Genomic DNA, 18,836 nt, shown 5'->3' on the forward strand with positions numbered 1-18,836 from the left:
GCCTTGTCCAAAATGTATATTTCAAACTTGCAAATTGTGCTGTCTAGATTGGCTCTGGGCAGATGACTCTTGCTCAGAACTTCACTGAGGCAATCCAAATGCATTTATTGTGCATGTCGTGACCCTGTCAACCCATTGGATTGATAACTTGGACTTAATCTGCAGTCTGAATCCATATTTTGTCTCAGCCTTCATGGCCGGAATCCTGACAATACCATCATCATAATGTCTCTCATCCATCAGCCATTAGCAGAACAAAACCAGCCACAAGGCTTTTCTCGAACTTGTTCTCGACTCTTACTGTTCCCAGGTGGAAAAGCATAGTTTAGCTTTCTCTGAGGAAAAAATGATCTTCAGTCATACACACACACACACACACACACACTGTTTTAATCATTTCAGGGAAGGTGAATGAATCTGAATAAAATATGATTGCGGGAATTGCACACTGAACTTGTGTGTTTTTGAGTTTACATATTTTAACAGCACACAGTGCACACGGTATGTTAAATATGCTCTAAGCTCTGAGAAGAATTAGTTAGCAAGTCCCTTTCACATAACTTAAACATTCCTGGGGAGAAGCTTGGGAGCTGCATAAGGTGAGCACCTGCAGAGAGACAGACACTCATTTCTTCTCCTCTGCACATCAACAGACACTTGCCCATTAACACTCACAGTGAGAACAATCCAATCTTAATAAAAAGTTAAAACTGTGCAATCAATCACACCAAGAAATAAAGCTAAAGGTGACGTGACCACAATACATTCAGCTCTATGCTAATTTAAAAGCCTGTGCTCTACTTGAGGCTGCAAGCCTATGCCATTTACCTTGGAGTAATTCCCTTGAAATTCAATAGGACTTCAGTTGGAGCAGACCTGGACTGGATTATGTTGTGAAGAAACCAACAAACAGTACTGTCAAGTCTCAAGAAGCTGTTCGAAGTGGATTAATGCTGGCATAATGAAGTGCTATCTTTATTCCTGGCAACAGCACTTCCACAATGACATGGAGATTTTTATTTAAAAATACTACTTTAGACAATCTGCAAACTCAGGCAGATGTGTTTCTATTGGCCCAAATTATTGAATTTTGAAAATAGCTCCTCTGACCCCAGATCCTAAAAAAATTCCCTGGTGCTTTCTCTCTGAAATATTGGCAACTCAGCCCTGCAACGTCAACACATACATAAAACTGTGCAACTGTCTGTATACCACAGTTCAAACATTTTGTTCTTTCACTGCAAACCTTAGGGATGCTTCAAACCTAACAGATTTCCTGCACAGATGTTACTTATGTGTAATAAGAAAAATATGCATACATATGTCTTTTCTGATATACGTTATATATGCAGCCAAACAGAGAAATATACAAACATCACACATACTCTTTGCTAATACCCTAACCACTCAAAAGGAAGATCTGTGCAGGGAATAATCTGTTACTCATTATAAATGTATAGCCACCTCCATAGGCCTAACATGCTTCTTCCTACACAGATGTACTTTCCAGTTAGTAAATTGGTCATGTTTGAAGTAGCCCCTAGGGTCAGGACAGAGATTAATCTAGGGGAGGAAATATTAATATAGAACCAAATAAATGTAATATGGCTTCTGCATGTGCATGTCCCACTACCCCTCAATTTCCCAGGTGCAGCTCCTTGTGGGTCCAGGGACCCCTCTAGAGCACTCTGGCATAGCACCAGAAGCTGAAGCCAGAAGCAAAAGTAAGCAATGTATTGAGAGCATTCAGGAGAACATGCATAGATAGATAGATAGATAGATAGATAGATAGATAGATAGATAGTGTCTATGTGATGCAGGTGAACATTATAAGCAGCCTGAAATTCCTGTGGCCCATGCTTTTAATGTATCTTGAGACTGTTTCTACCTACGTGCAGGAACATACTGTTGGGATATGAGTACTACGCAGCTACGAACAAGCAGCTGCTCAGAGAAGACTGAGTGAGCAGACATGTTATTGTACAGTTGTACAGTCAGAAATAAAGTAGAGATGAAATAGACTTTCTAACTTCTTTCTCCTGCTGGTATCCAAGGGGGAAGGGGGTGTGCACCTTTCATCAGGGAGGTGTCACCTATCAAGATCTCCCTGGACTGCTGGGATGCCAGCCAGGGTAGATCACCGGCACACAAGCCCCTGGAGCCTGGGAGAGGGGCCAGCCTCTCCCGAGGGGGCTAGTTTTCCAACACATACAAAAACTTCTAATTTCTGGTAATAAAGAAAAACATAACAGAAACACCTAGTATCTGCCCCCCCCCCATAGACATATACACCATGCACTCTATAGTATCAAGAGCTACTCTGGTTATCTGTAGGACCACAGTGAGCTTGCTGGGGGAAAATGATTGTGTGCACAGACGTCATTGCTAGGCATTTGTTCACTGTGATTCAGAATGCTTAGGACAGGGATTAGGAACGTGGGTCCCTCCAGAGGTTGGACTAGAGCTCCCATCATCCTTGACCATTAGCTATACTGGCTGTGGCTAATGGAAATTGGAGTCCTAAAACATCTGAACAGTCACAAGTTCCCCACCCCTGGTTTAGGATAAAACTCTGGCTAAATTGAAACAATGGAACATGATTTATTACAACTGGTATTTTACAGAGACCTCGGTTCTATTTCATCTCAGTAACCTAGATCCTAAAAAAAACAATCATCTAAATAAAGAATTCCATTGTTGACAAGATTACACTAGATTAACTGCTTGTTTTCAGTGGACCTTTGACCTAATAAGCCAGAAATGACAATGTAACTATCCCATGGACAAATGCTCATACTTATTCTTAAAAGTGTATATCATTTCTACCTTTGAAGTCATTGAAGAGAACTGTACACAGAGACCATTGATTTATATTCCCATAAGACAGTGATGGCCAAACTTGGACCTCCAGCTTTTTTGGGACTACAATTCCCATCACCCCTAGCTAACAGGACCAGTGGTCAGGGATGATGGGAATTGTAGTCCAAAAAAAGCTGGAGGTCCAAGTTTGGCCATCACTGCCATAAGAGGACACACAGTCTCATGAACTTTATTAACAAACTCAAATTCTAAAACAATTTCAATTTGAGAAAGCTGTCAAAATATGCTCTTGCATGTGACACAGAAGAGTATCTACAAAGATGCAGATAATTAGGGCCAGCCCAATACATTTGGGCAGATGCTGTGAATGCCAAAATGATGCCAGCTTCTGCCAGGGAAGAAGGGGTGAGTGAAGATCTGCATCAGGATCAAGGAGGTAATAAAGATCTGTGTTGGGAACAAGGGTGGGAGGAGACCAGCAGTGTCTCCTATTCACCCAAAGGCTGCTGTACAGCAGCAACGTAGGAAGGGGGGTGCGGGTTGCCCTGAGGGGGGTCACAAAATGACACACCATGGGGGGGCAGCATTTAGCACGGGGCCTGGCCTGCAGTGTGCCCGAGCCACGCGTCTCTCCTGGGAGTGACGCGGTGGCTCAGCCCCTGCACTGCCAGAAATGGCAGTGTGCAGCTTGCGTATGCCAGGTGGACTCCATAGGCAGCTCACCACGGCACCCCCGTGTGTGGATCACCCTGCCCCTGTGGGTGCCGGAGCAGCTAGCTACGCCCCTGCTGTACAGATGGCATTGCAGGAGAGAGCTGCTGAGGAAGTGGCAGATTTGGTACCTAAGGAGCATCCCACAGTTGTTGCTGCCACCATGGAACAGCATCCCTTGGAGACCGGATGTGCTGCCTCTGTGGATCCTGCCACCTGAGGTGGCTGCCTCACCTGCTGGTAATCAGCAATGAACTATGTGCTAGAGGAAGACAGTATTTATGTGCACACTTTCATTTATACCAGAGGCATATTAGCAGACACGTGGGGTGCAGGATAAAATGGGAGAGCTCTTGAAAAGACTTTCCATCCCTGGTTATATGAAGTCTTATTGGAATACTGGACAGATTACACCATTTTTATTCTCCATTTAATCCACAACTCCCAGATACATTTGGTCCACCCCTGAAGTTTATTATTAATTTCAGGATTGTGAACACAACCCATTAGAAGCTGCTGTCGATCAATGCACATCAAAATTAATGGGAATCACACATCTTGTTGGGATGTAACAGTATTGCATTTCACTGAGGCTCACATGTAAAGCCTACAACCAGGACTTCGCAGTTCCTTTCAAGAATGGTAGCTATGTGTGCATGTTGCTTTCACAAGAGTCCTGCAGGTAGATGAATCTGTATGTGCAACAGGTCACTTGGATATGAACTGATGGATCAAGGCGCTTGGCCAGTAGTGACCTTCGGGAAACTTTGCAAATTTTCCTTCGTGTGTTAGAAGACCACCTGCCACGATGGTGTTGCTTTACCTCCACAGTTGGGATGCAGTATCCCTATAAATAGCAAGGAACACATGTGGGGAGAGTTTCACTGCACTCAGGTCCCGATTGCAGGTTTTCTAAAACCATCTGGTTGGTCACTGTGAGAACAGTATGCTGGACAAATTGGTCTTTGACCCAATCTGGCAGAGCCCTTTTGTTCATGGAATAATGGCAAGGACCAGTTAAATCAGATCATTGGTGCTTCCAGCCCATTACTGTCCACACTGAATGGCAGCATTTTCATAGGGTTTCATACAGGCATATTTCCTGTTGCCAAGGTATGAATCTGGAAACTTTTGTATGCGAAGCCTGTGCTCTGCCACCAAGCTAAGATCCTTCCCTATATATGCTGCATGTGTGTGTGACCCATGAGTGAGGTAGTCATAAATACGAAAAAGAATGTATAGTCATAAATACGAAAAAGAATGTGTAGATGTGCGATAACTAAAATAAATAAATTAAATAAAAGCTTGACTGTGCTTAGCAAGAAGCATATTGAAGTAAGTGTGTTCAATTGTATTTAGGCTGCAATTCAAACTCCCTGCAACCCCTGACCCCTTTTTGGAGAGATGGAGCCACAGCTGCTTCTGAAGTCTCATGGGTATGGTTGCCATCTTTCTTCTGGCAAAATACAGGGCAGGACATCTTTTTTTCTTCTAGTGCTGAGGTGGCTTCAAAGCAATACATTAAGATATATTGCAGCCTAATAGGATGACTCCTCTGGAATTTGTCACACACGCATGCACACATGCGCACATAAACATGAATTTGTAAATCTGTCTGTGCTCGACTACCCAGGACTTAAAGACATAACCTTTCACACACGTTTTAAAACACATGCCTTTGGAGAGAATCCTAAACTGGGCAGAGAAAGAGACCTGAAATACAGGACAAAACTGTATCAATACAGGACACAGCATTTTACATTGAAATATGGGTCTACCCTGTATTGTACAAGACATGTGGCAACTCTACTTATGGGAGCCACAACGGAATGTGTGAGCTAGGATCATCGGGTCCAGACTGGGCCCAATGTCAGTTTGCAAAGCTGCGAGACTGGCTTGGGAGTCAGCAGGTCCTCAGCCAGCTCAGTCCCTTCCCTGCCCCAGAATGCCCCATTTGGGGCCTCTTCACTGGTTTCCACTTGTGGGGGTGCTGCCTGCCCACAGATCTGGAAGTCAGCTTGCCTTTACTCAACCCAATCCTGGCATAAGCGGTGGTGATGGTGGTTGGATTGTTCTCCATTAACTAAGGTTGCAGTTGCAGCTTAAGCTACGTAACATAAAAGGGCTAAATCTTGTTTTCCACCTATTTGTTGGACATTTGAACTATTTGTTAGACATGAAAACCATGATATTAAACAAAGTTTAAAAAATTGCAAAGAAAGTATAGTTTGGAAAATGTTGCAATGAGAACTCTTGCTACTGACTTAACATTACGGTGAATGACCACAGCTCCATGTTAACAGCAGAGGCTTTGAAAGCTAAAGCATCTCAAGTAGGGCTTGGAAAGGATGAAAACCTGGAGAGCCACTGCAAGTCAGTGTAGACAACCCTGAGCTAGTTGGACTAATGATTTGATTCATTATAAGGCAGCTTTCCAGGGTTCCTAACAAGTCAGGCTGCATCTGTTTACAATCTCTGTGACATAACCAAAAGCAATTATAATTTAATTGTGTTGGCCAGGCTCAAGGCAACCTACTCAAGCTTTAAACCTGGACCTGCTCAATTTTTCACAGCTGAAATCTCCTCACATTGCATTGGAGGCTTCTGTGAAATTTCTGGCAAGGTGCAGGAGAATCTTGCTGGACAATGCAGATCAGATCAAATGCAGATCCTATCAGGGGCTCGCTGTTGAAAGGAGGAAGCTGAGGTTCTGTGCCATATGCAGCTCTGTGAATCTGGGGCTGAATACTAAATGCCATTTTACATACTTCATCAGTATTGGAAAACTTAAACATCGTTCAGAAATGCAAGGAATTGTTTAAATTGTTTATTTTTACTCTAGGGAAAGATCCTCAAAGTAAAAACAAAATAAAATAAAATATATTGGCTTTTAAAACCACCCTTCAGTTATGGGATTTGGGGCCCATTCATATAATTTTGATGAAAAATCCAAACCGCATGCACACCTTGATATGCTATCTAATAAGTGGATGCAAACTATTCTAAAAGTAGCTGCATGTTGTCATTTCCAATACCCCCCCCCCCGGCTGCATTGCTGCAAGTCTACCATGCCTGAGAAACTGACATCCTGTAGTTCCTTCAAATAGTCCACAACATACTTTTCTCTTGTACTTGGGTGGTTTCCCATCAGGCAGCTTACAAGTCTTAAACCTGCTTAGCTTCAGCTGCAGAACTGCATTTGTACCACCTCAGATATTCTATACCTGTGCAGGCATTTGGCATGCAGAAAGCTAGAAGGATCCATTCTCTTTAAGCAGATTATGTTGGTTTTAGTTGTGTTGGATAAGTCCTTTAGGATCACACCTGAAACTTCTATATCTTTCACAGCAACTTCTCATACTGCATTGGAAGTTGCTGTGAATGTTTCCCCAAGAGTCTTGGGATGAGTGAAAGTGCAGAGAATTTGGAGTCTTGAAAGAAAATCAAATTCCACATTTGATGGTTCACAAGGAAATCAGAAAAGAAAAAAAATCCCAGTTGCCTTTATGCCTACAGCAAAAGTGCATCAAGTCAACAAACTTAGTATTTAAGTTATTTGAATATTTTACACTCTTGTCTATGCAATAGCTACAGCAGAGGTGGCCAGCATGATGCTGTTCTGATGAAATTGGACTACGACTTCCTTCTAACCCAACCTGTGCAGCCAATGGTCAAGGATTATTAGAGCTGAAATCCCATAGATCTGGAAGTCACCACATTGGCTGCTGCTGAGCAAGAGTAATATGCTTAATTTCTCCAGCAGGTCAAATTTTTCTAAAATTGTTTCTTCAAAATGAAGAGATTTGCTCACATCAGTCCATGTGGTGAATTGTTTCACCTGCATAATGTGCTACTGGTTTTTAAAAACATAGGTTTGAGTTTCCACCAGGCCACAAATACCAGAAAACACTCTGCTAGGAATATATACCAGAAGACACCTTGTAGTAACAAAAAGTAATCACCGACAGTAGTAGATCAGGCTACCCCACAACCAGATGCCCTGCAGTCACTGTTGGACTACAAGACTTATCTTCCATGAATGACCATTGGTCATGCTGGCTTGAGCTGATGGGAGTCCTAGACCAAAACATCTGAAGGCAACCAGGTTGGGGAAGGAAGTTGTCCTTGAACCATTCCCCTTTGTCGTAGTTAGCATCTTCTGTTTAGGCATCTAAAAGCCCAGTTTGATCATGTTTCCATGCACAAGTCTCCCACTGACCTCAGTTGCACTGAGCATATACAGAAACAGGAGAATAAGGAAAGGCGAAAGCATGAAATGAATTGATGCATGCCCTTGTCTTCTACTCATAATCTATTATAGAGAGAGATGGAATAAATGCACTAGAAAAGACAGATGAAATAACAGCATTATGAATACTTTCCCCAAAAAAGTTGCGGGCAAAATGTGAGGGAGATTTTCAGTAAATAAAAACACCTTTAATAGTCTATAAAAAAGAAAAAGAAAAAGTGATATTTTTTTTTTCTCCACAGGACTAGAAACAACCCTAATTTACAGTATACACCTCTGTATAGAGAGGCTATAAAAATAAAGCAAAACCAGTTCCAGGAGGGGCATTTCATTTCTTGCCTTAAAAGCACGCTCAAGTTGACAGATTTCTTCAAATGAAATATTCTTCACACATTTCATTATTAATAGCCCATTCCCCCCTCCCCGCCATAAACAAGGCATATAGGTGACCAGAACTCCCATTACCTAAAGCTAAAGAAGAATTTACGGCTGTGTTTGCTCAAATTAATAGTTAATTTGTGTGCTTTCTTCTTCTTCTTCTGTGATTCATATATAATACACATTGTTAAATGGATCCCAAGAAATCCCTGTCAATATATAAATAATTTAGAAATATGCACTAAAAGTATTTAGCAGGAATATTTTGTTTTGTTTTGTTACGAGTTTGGAAACTAACATTGCTTATAAGTCAACAACTTTTGTACACACAGTTCCCTTTCACACAATGGGAATATGGCAGAAAATAATTGGCGGAATAAATTCTTGTAGCTACTACTGGTGTCAGTCTGCTCTGCAACAATTTGCAGCTATTGGGACTCTGATGCACTTACACACCTGGAAGTACAAATATATGCTTGCAAACAGTTACCCCCACCAAAGAAGTGAATGATGAAGTCTGCCTGCAGGGAAGCTTCATGTGTGCATTGCTGTATACACAGACTCAATAATAATAATAATAATAATAATAATAATAATAATAATAATAATGGTGTAATAGTATTTTCACTCCCCCCCCTTACTTATACCGAGTCATATATACCCTGTGAACAGAATTCATTGTCAGCAAGGAAGCAATTGTATGGTCCTAGGGTATGAACCAAAAGCTTCCAAAATAAAAAGAGTGGATTCTTATCCTTCATTCAAAAGGGCACTGCATCCATTACCTCCAACTGAAACACAAGACATGCTTTTATGGTTGTTGTTTGCCTGAACATTTGACAGGTAGTCATCAGAGAGAAAGAAAAAGACAGTAGCATTGACAGAAAGAACAAACGAAAAACCTCACTATATTTGACCTTTCTTTTTTCAATGGTACTTGTAATCAGAGGCCATGAAAGTAAAGGAAGCCTTTACTTTGTAGCATTTTGAATTTTTGACAAGTTATTCTTTTTCTGATAAAAATATCCTTTCTGAGACACTCCAAACCATCCAAACTACAAAACGATAACACAGGCAGGACTAACCTGCTTACCACTGAAGCTGGTTCTGACTATTCCTAACTTCAAATCGCTTTTACGTTAAAGAGAAATTAATCAAATTAATGGCTTGGCAACATGTATGACTTTGTGGTTGGTCTTTCTTTGAAAACCACTGCAAGTCAGCATGAAAAGATGTATTTGTGCAAAACAAGGTTAAAGGATGATATATGTTGTCAGCTATGAGTCTGGTGGTGCATGTGTGTGGGGGGAGATTGCCTTAAAATAGTTATCTTCACTTAACATCATATCTTACATTGCAAAATGTACAGACACCCAGTGTACTCTTTAACAACATATACATGTGAGTTTATAGAGCCTTTATAAAAAGTTTTTTGATTCCAAATTAAAAACCATAGAAATAGAATCAAAATAATGGAGGTTGATATATATACTTTGATAGTACATAGTCAGTGCTCATTTTCATAATTATTGACAGCTGTATCTTTGGCATTGAAAATTCAGTACAACTTTCAGGAAAAAAATGTTGTTGCTTACAGCTTTTTTTTTTTTTTTTTAACAAGGACAAACAGGATTGACCAAAGTACAAAAATTTGGGAAGTATTATTAAAGATTTATTTTATTTTTAGGCAAGGATAATTTAAGGACCCTGAATTACCTTCTCACTTTAGTGTATGGTGCGGATTGTATGAATTCATTTAAAAATCAACTAAATGGTACCACGTTTCCCGGAAAATTATATGTAATATAATATATATATTTTATATTTATTTAGAAGCTTTGAAATAGTACAGTAAACACTTTGCAACACGGTGTATAAACTACAGAATGTCTTTGATATTTTGTGGGTCTGCAGATTAACAACATTTCCATGACCCACAGGTGAAAAGAACATGATTCACAATTTCTTTTGTAAAGTTGGAATAGTCTGGGGGACACTTGATCACACAAAAATAATATAAAACAGTCAAGTTTAAAACAGTGATATTGCATTTATAATGCACGTTTCCTTTTTTAAAATCTGTACGATTGGCTTCTTGTGGCGAATATAAACATCTAAAGGGCTCAGTGACATTTTGGAGAGAGAAAGAGAAACAGAGAGCGATATAGTGCTGTAAACAGGCACACACTGATCAGGGAGGCAAAGTCAGTTGCCCCTTGAAGTTTCTACAGTTCCATACATTTCAACTCATTTCTCAGGCCTGCTGAGAGCAATTAGGTCCTATTATTGGCCAAGATGTCTCCAACAGCACAGTAAATCTTCAGTTTTACACAGAATCGGATGGCCAAGATAATGACGTTGAAAAGTTGATGCTTTTGTTGGTCGACTTTTGTGCAAATCATGCTGCTTCAGGTAAGTCCCGTAGAATTGACTAGCATATCCTTTTCCGTGCTGTGGGGGGAAAGAAAGAAACTTCTGAGAAAACAAAGAATAATTCTGTGGCATGTTAACACATAGCTGGTGCTCTATATTAAATAGAAGAAACAGCAGTGGGCAGAGTTCAGTACTCCATAGGTAACAGTGATAACTGGGCTTTAATGTTCTCTTTCAGTAGTTTTCCATTTTGATAGGCAAATAGTAAAGTTGTTACAACAAAGTGGATGTGGTTTAGCAAAACTACAGTGTTTTAAAGTCCCATTTGTAAAACTGAAGATATTTGAGCATGTGCTTTCTTCCCCACTGAAATCAACAGGTCATGCAGCATAAATGTAGGTAAATTCTGTCCAATTTCCATGGGGGTTTGCTCCCAAGTATATTGAAGCATCACAAATTTCTTGATCTGTATCCGATCATGCTGAATTTTAGATTTAGGAGAGGAGAATTACTGTGATTTTACATTACTGAAACCCAACTGCTTGTTATGACTTCTCTGGTAGCCCTGGTTATAGCTACCTATGTAGAATTGTAACCTAGACTGAAGAACATGGACAATCTATGCAATGTATTGTTCTAATCACAATCTATTTCTGCATGATAGTTCTACTATTTCTAGAGCAGCTTGCCTCATCAATCTATCATATTCAGAGCTGGTAGTGCCAAAATTGCACACCAGACAGACAAGGGGAGAGTGGCCTGGTTCACATATAATGCTCTTGTTTATCCCAAGATTGCATTATTGTATTCCAGATCCTCTTGTTTCATGCCTTTATAGCTTGATTACATGTCTGGGATGGGGTGGTCTAGCATACTATGGTTAAGGATGTGTACTGGGTTTGCACAAAACACCAAGAAATAGTTAAAGCAAACTACGGTCTGTATGCCAGCAACAAACCATGGCTTCATACTGTAGTTTGTTCACAGTAAAGAAACCCTAGTTAAGTTGCTGGACAATCAAACAAACCATAGTTTAAAGAAACAAAGTTTAGCATTATGTGCAAACCAGGCTAGAGAAAGCTTTTACAGTGGTATCTCTGGTTCCGAACTTAATTCGTTTCAGAGGTCTGTTCTTAAGCCGAAATTGCTCATAATATGAGGCACGCGTTCACTAATGGTGCTTCCCACTGCTGGCGCGCTGCTGGTGCATGACTTCCGCTCGCATCCTGGGGCAAAGTTTGCAATTGGGAGCATCTACTTCCCAGGTTAGAGGAGCTTGTAACCCACAAGCGTTTGCAAGAAGGATGGTACATAATACGAGGTTCCACTGTACATCAACCACATTCACCTTGAAGACACTAAAAAAAATTTCAATGAAAACACCAATTCAAGAGATATCAGGTATAGGATATCAGGTATAGGAACCTACACTGGACCTAGGACTGGCTGGCTAACCAATAGCAGTTCTCTAGATTTACGGGTCAAACTTTTCCAAGAACTGCTATCTCAGGTACTTGGAGTCACCTGAGATTGATAGTGGGATACTATAACTTCAGAGCCAGTGAGCCAATGTCTCTCCTAAACCTACAATCGTTGGTTTAGGAAATGACTGCTGGAATCCTAGTGAAATGGCCAGTAGGATTATACGGGAATGCAAATGAAACAAATGGACTTGAGGAACAAACTCCACTTGTTGTAGGCTCTGTGGTACTCTATTTTTCGATAAATAATCTGGTAGGCCATGGCAAGGATTCAGTAATGCTTTTTGTACATTTTGGATGATTAAGAAGCGCACTTTCACTTCAATATAGCATTATAAAAGTAGCACTTTGAAACCAATTTGCTTTCTCCTTTCTCCTATTTGCTAAAGCTAAAGATCCCACAACAATCTTAAACTGGTTTTTCCTTCCCTTTCTAACTGAACCATTATCGTAGTCACCAACAGATATATGTATTTTCTGGGACTGACAGAAAACGAAAATATGTTGCACTAATCCCACCATTCAAATCCAGGCATTTACTGTCATGCTGAAAATTGACCTTCTTTTTTGTAGGTGAAAAGGGCCAGCGCATTAGCAGACGGGTATCCAAATCTGCCAGCTATGCTAGCCGTGTATTGTTAGCACTAGACATCAGCTATTTTGACTGTAATTGGGAGCAAAGGTAACAAACAATTTGTAGCGGCATTCAGAAAAGACACCAAATCAAATTCTCATCTGAGTCGCATGCCTGCAGCTAAGATGAGAAATAAACTTGCTCTCTTGAAGTGTTCTTTTTGAAAATATTACAATTGTGTCAATACACGGTTTGCCATCAAACTATCAAAGGCCACATGGAAGAATCATCATTAACATGTTTTATGGGGTGAAATTTAACCTCCAAGGTTTCAGTGTCTTCAGATTATAAGGTGTGGGTTAAAAAAAAAAAAAAGCTTCATTATGAGGGAAGGAAATACAAAGAAATCCCTAAAGCTGCTTTAATGAAACATTGCTACATGGCAATAAATTAAAACTTTTTTCAGAAATATTGTTGAACACTCTAGTTTGTTGTAAACCTAAATTGCTTTGAACCCTAACTTGTTTCAAACACATTTTGATATTGTGTTTTAATTGTTGTAACCCACCCTGGGACCTTGGGGTGAAAGGCAGGTAATAAATTGTAATAATAATAAAAAAAACAAATATGATCCTATCAATAATTTTAAAAGAAACTATGGCAAAATTATACAAAACACACTAAAAGGTTGGAATAATATTTAGTCCAAAGAATATGCAGCTTTAGTATCTATTATGTTTATACTTGTTTATTTATTTTACCTATGTCTTTATTTGCATTTTACTTTTATGTAGCCTGTGATTATTTTTTACTGAAGGGCAGTATAAAAAATTTACATATATGCATTTATTTATTTTTACTGAAAGGCAGTATAAAAAAAACACATATATGCATATTTTTATTTATTAAAAATAAGCAACAAATTTACATACATCCTTTCCCCCAAAAGGCTTACAATATATTTTGATGTTATCCTATTATAAACTAACAATAAACACAATCCAAATAAAAACTAAAATAAACAACGAAAAGCAGGAAACTCTTAAACTTATATAGGATGCTCTATCAAGGTTTATCACTTGATAAACTTGATACTTTATGGACTGCAGGTGAAAGAATGAAACTCTTCCACTGAAAAGCAATAGGATGAAGATTCCCTTCCTTCAACAGGAGCTTTCTGGCTATTTTGGAACGCATGATTGGATGTAGTGGAGACACCATTAGGCTTTCAAAAAGGCATTGTTTAAACATTTTATATTGAATTTTAAATGAACAAAATACATGATGATACTAACTGCCTAGAATCCAATGAAATCAGTTCTATGAGGACAACCCTATTAGCAACAGTCCTCCATCCCACATGGTAGCAAGTTTTGAAAGTAAGGGGAGTTTTAAAAGGAGTTTGTGATATGGTGTGAGGATAAGTTGCTCAAACAAAGAGAAAAAACCCCACTGAACTTGCAGAACTGTAAACTGCAGTTTGGATTTCAGTACTATGTGGTAAGCTACTAGAATTGGAAAACTGAATGTAGACTCTGTTCATTGTGTATTGGAATACAAAGTATGAAGCGAACTGAGATACTATTTACTCTTTAGTGTGGCTCTACTTTACATTTTAAAAAAGAAAGAGAATGCCTATTTTCTTGAAGTGTTACTTTTTGCAACATCCTACAGCTAGTGTTGACATCACAGTAGCCAAAGCCATATGGAGAATCTGTTGTTTAGGTGGTTTGTGAGATGGAGGTGTTGGGATCAAAGTAAAATGTGTTTTCATAACCCACAGCTGAATTAATATATGCAAATCATGTATTTGCAGAAACAGAGACATCAATAAATCAAGTTGTCAGTGGATGTTATTGTTGTGTCCAGTTGTAGTCCCCCAACCCCTCACTCACACCTCATGGAAAGCACTTTGATCCTGGAAAGGCCAGATATAGAAAGTGATTTTTCCAATTTCCCTCTTCTCCATCCTACCTCACACTGTGCCAGTTGGTCTCTGGTCTACAGTCTTTGTAGCAGGGTTTTGGGGGTATGAGTGCAGGGGCCTGAGAAGGGAAATTAGCAAAACAAATTCCTTCCCCCTCCAGAAGAGGAGAGCCAGGGAAGGATGTAACCCATAATATCTGATCTGAGCAAAATAAAACAGGAGGAGATCCATGATCTCTATTTTTTAAAAAAAACTATTAAAAATACCAATGCAGGAGAAAAAGAATCAGGGCATTGGGAATTGGAGGTGCGAAACCATTCCTCCAGATGTTTGCTTAAAGGTAAATGTAAAGGTCTAGTTGCAGACGACTCTGGGGTTGGGCGCTCATCTCGCTTGCTCTATAGGCCGAGGGAGCCAGCGTTTGTCCGCAAACAGCTTCCGGGTCATGTGGCCAGCATGACTAAGCCGCTTCTGGTGAACCAGAGCAGTGCACGGAAACACTGTTTACCTTCCCACTGCAATGATACCTATTTATCTACTTACACTTTGATGTGCTTTCTAACTGCTAGGTGGGCAGGAGCTGGGACCAAACAATGGAGCTCACCCCGTCATGGGGATTCAAACTGCCAACTTTCTGATTGGCAAGCTCTAGGCTCTGTGGTTTAGACCACAGTGCCACCTGCGTCCCTCGATGTTTGCTTCCTAAAGCTCATATTGTGCCCCCTGGAATGACACGTAACAGGTTCCATGTCTTTTGCCCATTGGGGAAATTGGCAGCTTGTAGGGGGCATTATATTGGGAAAACAACACAAGTTCTAAAAGCTGATGTAGCCCTGAACAATGAAGTCTCTTCTGCCATGTCAAAGACTGATAGTAATTATGGCATAAGCATTTAAGGATTACCATTCACCTTGTCTGATGAAGTGGACTCTACTTCATGAAAACTTGTGCTGTAATTAATTTGGCAGTTTTTAAAGTACCGCAAGACCCTGTTGTTTATGTTGCAACACATTAACAGCTATCTCGCTGGAAACTGCACCCCTGAACTGATTTACCACCCTGGCTGCTTTTAAGATTAAAAAAACAACAACCAAGAGGCCCTCACAAATGAATAGCACAGAGGCTTTGATCCAGTCTCTGTACAACTTTCCTTGTGGCCACTTTTATCCTCATCTAGTTCAGCTGCTGCTGTAAAGCCAAGTCATTGTGAAGCCTCATTCAAAACAAACCACAAGCTGTAACCAAGGTTTGTTTTATGGCTTACCTCTCTTAATTTGTCTTGGGGAGACAAACCATGATCTTGGGTTTGGATGGGATGGTTTAGTTTACGGAAGCACAGTGGCAGCAGGACAAGAGGAAGAACAACATGGTTTGATCTTCTTTCTGGAAGACTCACTTGTGCTAAGTTATGGTTTTGCTTAGTGTTATGTGCAAACTGGACAACTATTTGCTGTTGGGGAAGCCACTTATAAAGCACTGACCAAATCAAGCTTTATCTCTATCTATCTATCTATCTATCTATCTATCTATCTATCTTCTATCTATCATCTCTCTATTCACACAATTTCATTACAGCAGCGTCATGACAATGCTGAATATCCCTTTCCAGGGGGCACTATCAATTAAAAACCAATTTAAACACTCATTAGAGTATGCAGTTATTAAACTAACAGACTGTAGGCCTACTTGATCAGATCCTGGGACAACAATTCCTGAACTCACTTAATCCTCTGGAATTTAACAAAGTTAGCATGTAATCCAAGGGTGAAGACTGTGACTCTACAAACATTGCTGAAGTCACATCATCCCTGAGCACTGGGCATGCAGACTGGAGCTGATGGCAGCTATAGGTTCTCTATCCCTGTTATAAAACAATGCTTGCGTAGAGTTGGAAGACAGATAATAATCCCAACAAGAACACTCCCTTGACATCATGGGATGAAGATAATGTTAAAATGATCATGTGGACAAACAGCAGGGTCAGAATTATTTGAAGAGATGGGGGTGGAGTTAGCATTTTCTATAAAGAAACATACTGAATTGTGAATCACTCAAAACAGCCAGAAAAAGTGTGTGGCCTCAGAATTCTTTGCTTGCTGAGACAAAGGTATCTGTTAGGGACAATATTATCCAATCCATGTGGGAACTGCTGTATGGTTCAGAGAATGATTAAAAGGCTTCTGGAAACCAGCCTGACCATATGGATGGGGCCTGATTGTATGGGTCTTTCCGGTGAAAATTGGTATCATGGAAGAAGAGAGGGGCTGAAAGTCTCATGTAGTTGAACCCGGCCCACAAGGTTAGGGCATTTAAACATTCTGCCAGTCTGCAAGAGCTGCTTATAAATAAACAGCTCCCCCACAACTGGGAGAATCTCTAAAGATTCAGAAACTCTATGAATCCTGACAGTATGAAACAGTATCTGATTTATTATGAGAGAGAGAGAGAGAGAGAGAGAGAGAGAGAGAGAGAGAGAGAGAAATTATTATTTAGTTAAAAACCAGCATACTCTATTTAATACTACAAGTACCAATAGGGATAAAATAAAGTAAAAAAAAAAAAAGGTAAGTAAGTAAAACTGAAGGCTTAATAATTTAAAAGAGAGATAGGAAGTCTATATATATCCAGTAGGTAAGAGTGACTGATTTTATAGGCTGACGTGCAAAATTTTGTGACTAATATTGTAATCTCTGGTTTTCCATCTTCTAGAAGTAATCTAGACAATTCCAAATTAGAACTTCTGGACATTCTTCTAAGCAATGTGGCAATAATCTTTCCATGAGCATCCTGGTAGTAGGGGCAGAGTAAAATGATATGGTCTTAATTACGTGAATGTTCTTAATTACTTATGTGGTCTTAATTAATTACATGAATCACCAGTATCTGTATAAATCTGATTAAAGGCAAGTAGAAGCTACACATGTGTTTTCATCTTGCATGTTTTTGCTGTGAACCACCCTGAGATACTCAGATGAAGGGTGGTATACAAATTAAAGAAATAAAACAAATAAAAGTAAATGTAAGATACGGGGAAAAATGTTAGTTTCAATTAGTGATGCTGCCAAAAGGTCATAAATGGGGAAAGGGAGTTGGGAATCAGTTCTCCCAGTTTTGGACATCTAATGCCAATAACAGACCAAGCCAATACCCCACCACCACCTGAAGTTTGCACTTAGCTCGTAATGGGCTTGGCTGTCATCATTTAAGCCAATAACTGCTGCCCATTTCTTTCTCTAACCAAGCTTACCAAATAATGCAGGGAAGGAATTGCATCTGAGTCTCCATGTTGGCCTTAATGGCTAATGCACCTACAGCCACAAGGAAGCAAGGGAGATGTAATTGCCTCTGTATCTTTAGCAGAAGTATAATGAATGCACCTGGCCACGTCTGCACACCCATCCTGCAATACTGTGCAGGTTTGGTTTGGAAATGGAAGAGACAAGAGCAAAGGCTGTCTGGGTAGGGGTTAGTAGCAGAGAACTTCCTGGCTCCTGATGGTAATGAAGTCCAAATTAAGGTGTTTTAGTGAAATCCAGATTGAACTAAGTCTGGTGAAGCTTGCACATTGCTAACTACAACCACATGAAATGTAATACTTAGTGTGTTCAATATATCACTTTGCTTTTCATCAGTTAATGAATGATTACCGTATATATGTAAGCATCTGCACAAAAATCTTTGAAAAAGAAATATTATTACAAATAGTTTGAGAATGTCAAATCACAATAAAACAATTAACCAGTATTTCCTTACAATTGCAAGAAACAGATGTCAATGGTATGCATTTTGAATATTATCACTATCTCAAAACCAACTGGGTTCCAGGAAACATGATGTTTACCATTCATGTAGTTGCTGCATGTATACATAGGCAACAACTGCTAAATACTGGAGTGTTTTGGCAGTCAGAGCCATACACATGCACAAAAAGCAATTTGGTTTTACTAAACCAATGAAGGATGCGTAGAGGGATTCACACAACAAATGGAGTTGAAGTATGCACATTTAAATCCATTTAGACTGGCATTCATCTAAGAATAAACTGGAATAAACTGGCATTCATCTAAGGATTTTGATTTACCTCTATCATCATAACCATCATAACAAACACCACCACCCCTGCAGATCTTGGGGATTCATGGAGAAGAGATTCTTAGACATAAGCTGTTGTAAGAAAAGTCCCTTCTGAGTCTAATCAATATTGATTTTTTTCCTCGAGTAATAACACACTTCTGCTGGGATTTTATTTTCCTTTTTGCTTGGTCTCTGAGGACTCTCTGTTTTCCTGTGGCTTCCATATAAGTAAAAATGCTCTTTGGAATC

At 39.7% G+C, this 18,836-nt stretch overlaps 1 protein-coding gene across 8 annotated transcripts in view; it reads right to left on the reverse strand.

Moving 5' to 3' along the window:
- Positions 1-7,946: 7,946 nt before the first annotated feature.
- The window catches only part of PCDH10 (protocadherin 10), a 55,409-nt gene continuing 44,519 nt past the window's right edge, over positions 7,947-18,836 (reverse strand). For all 8 annotated transcript variants that reach the window (XM_081876090.1, XM_081876089.1, XM_081876088.1 and 5 more), the window contains one exon: positions 7,947-10,609. In XM_081876090.1, the coding sequence (XP_081732216.1) occupies positions 10,590-10,609 (20 nt within the window). In that variant the 3' untranslated portion in view covers positions 7,947-10,589. The remainder of the gene's footprint in view (positions 10,610-18,836) is intronic.

Source organism: Podarcis erhardii (genome assembly GCF_964252035.2).
Source record: "Podarcis erhardii genome assembly, chromosome: 9".
Lineage (NCBI taxonomy): Eukaryota > Metazoa > Chordata > Lepidosauria > Squamata > Lacertidae > Podarcis > Podarcis erhardii.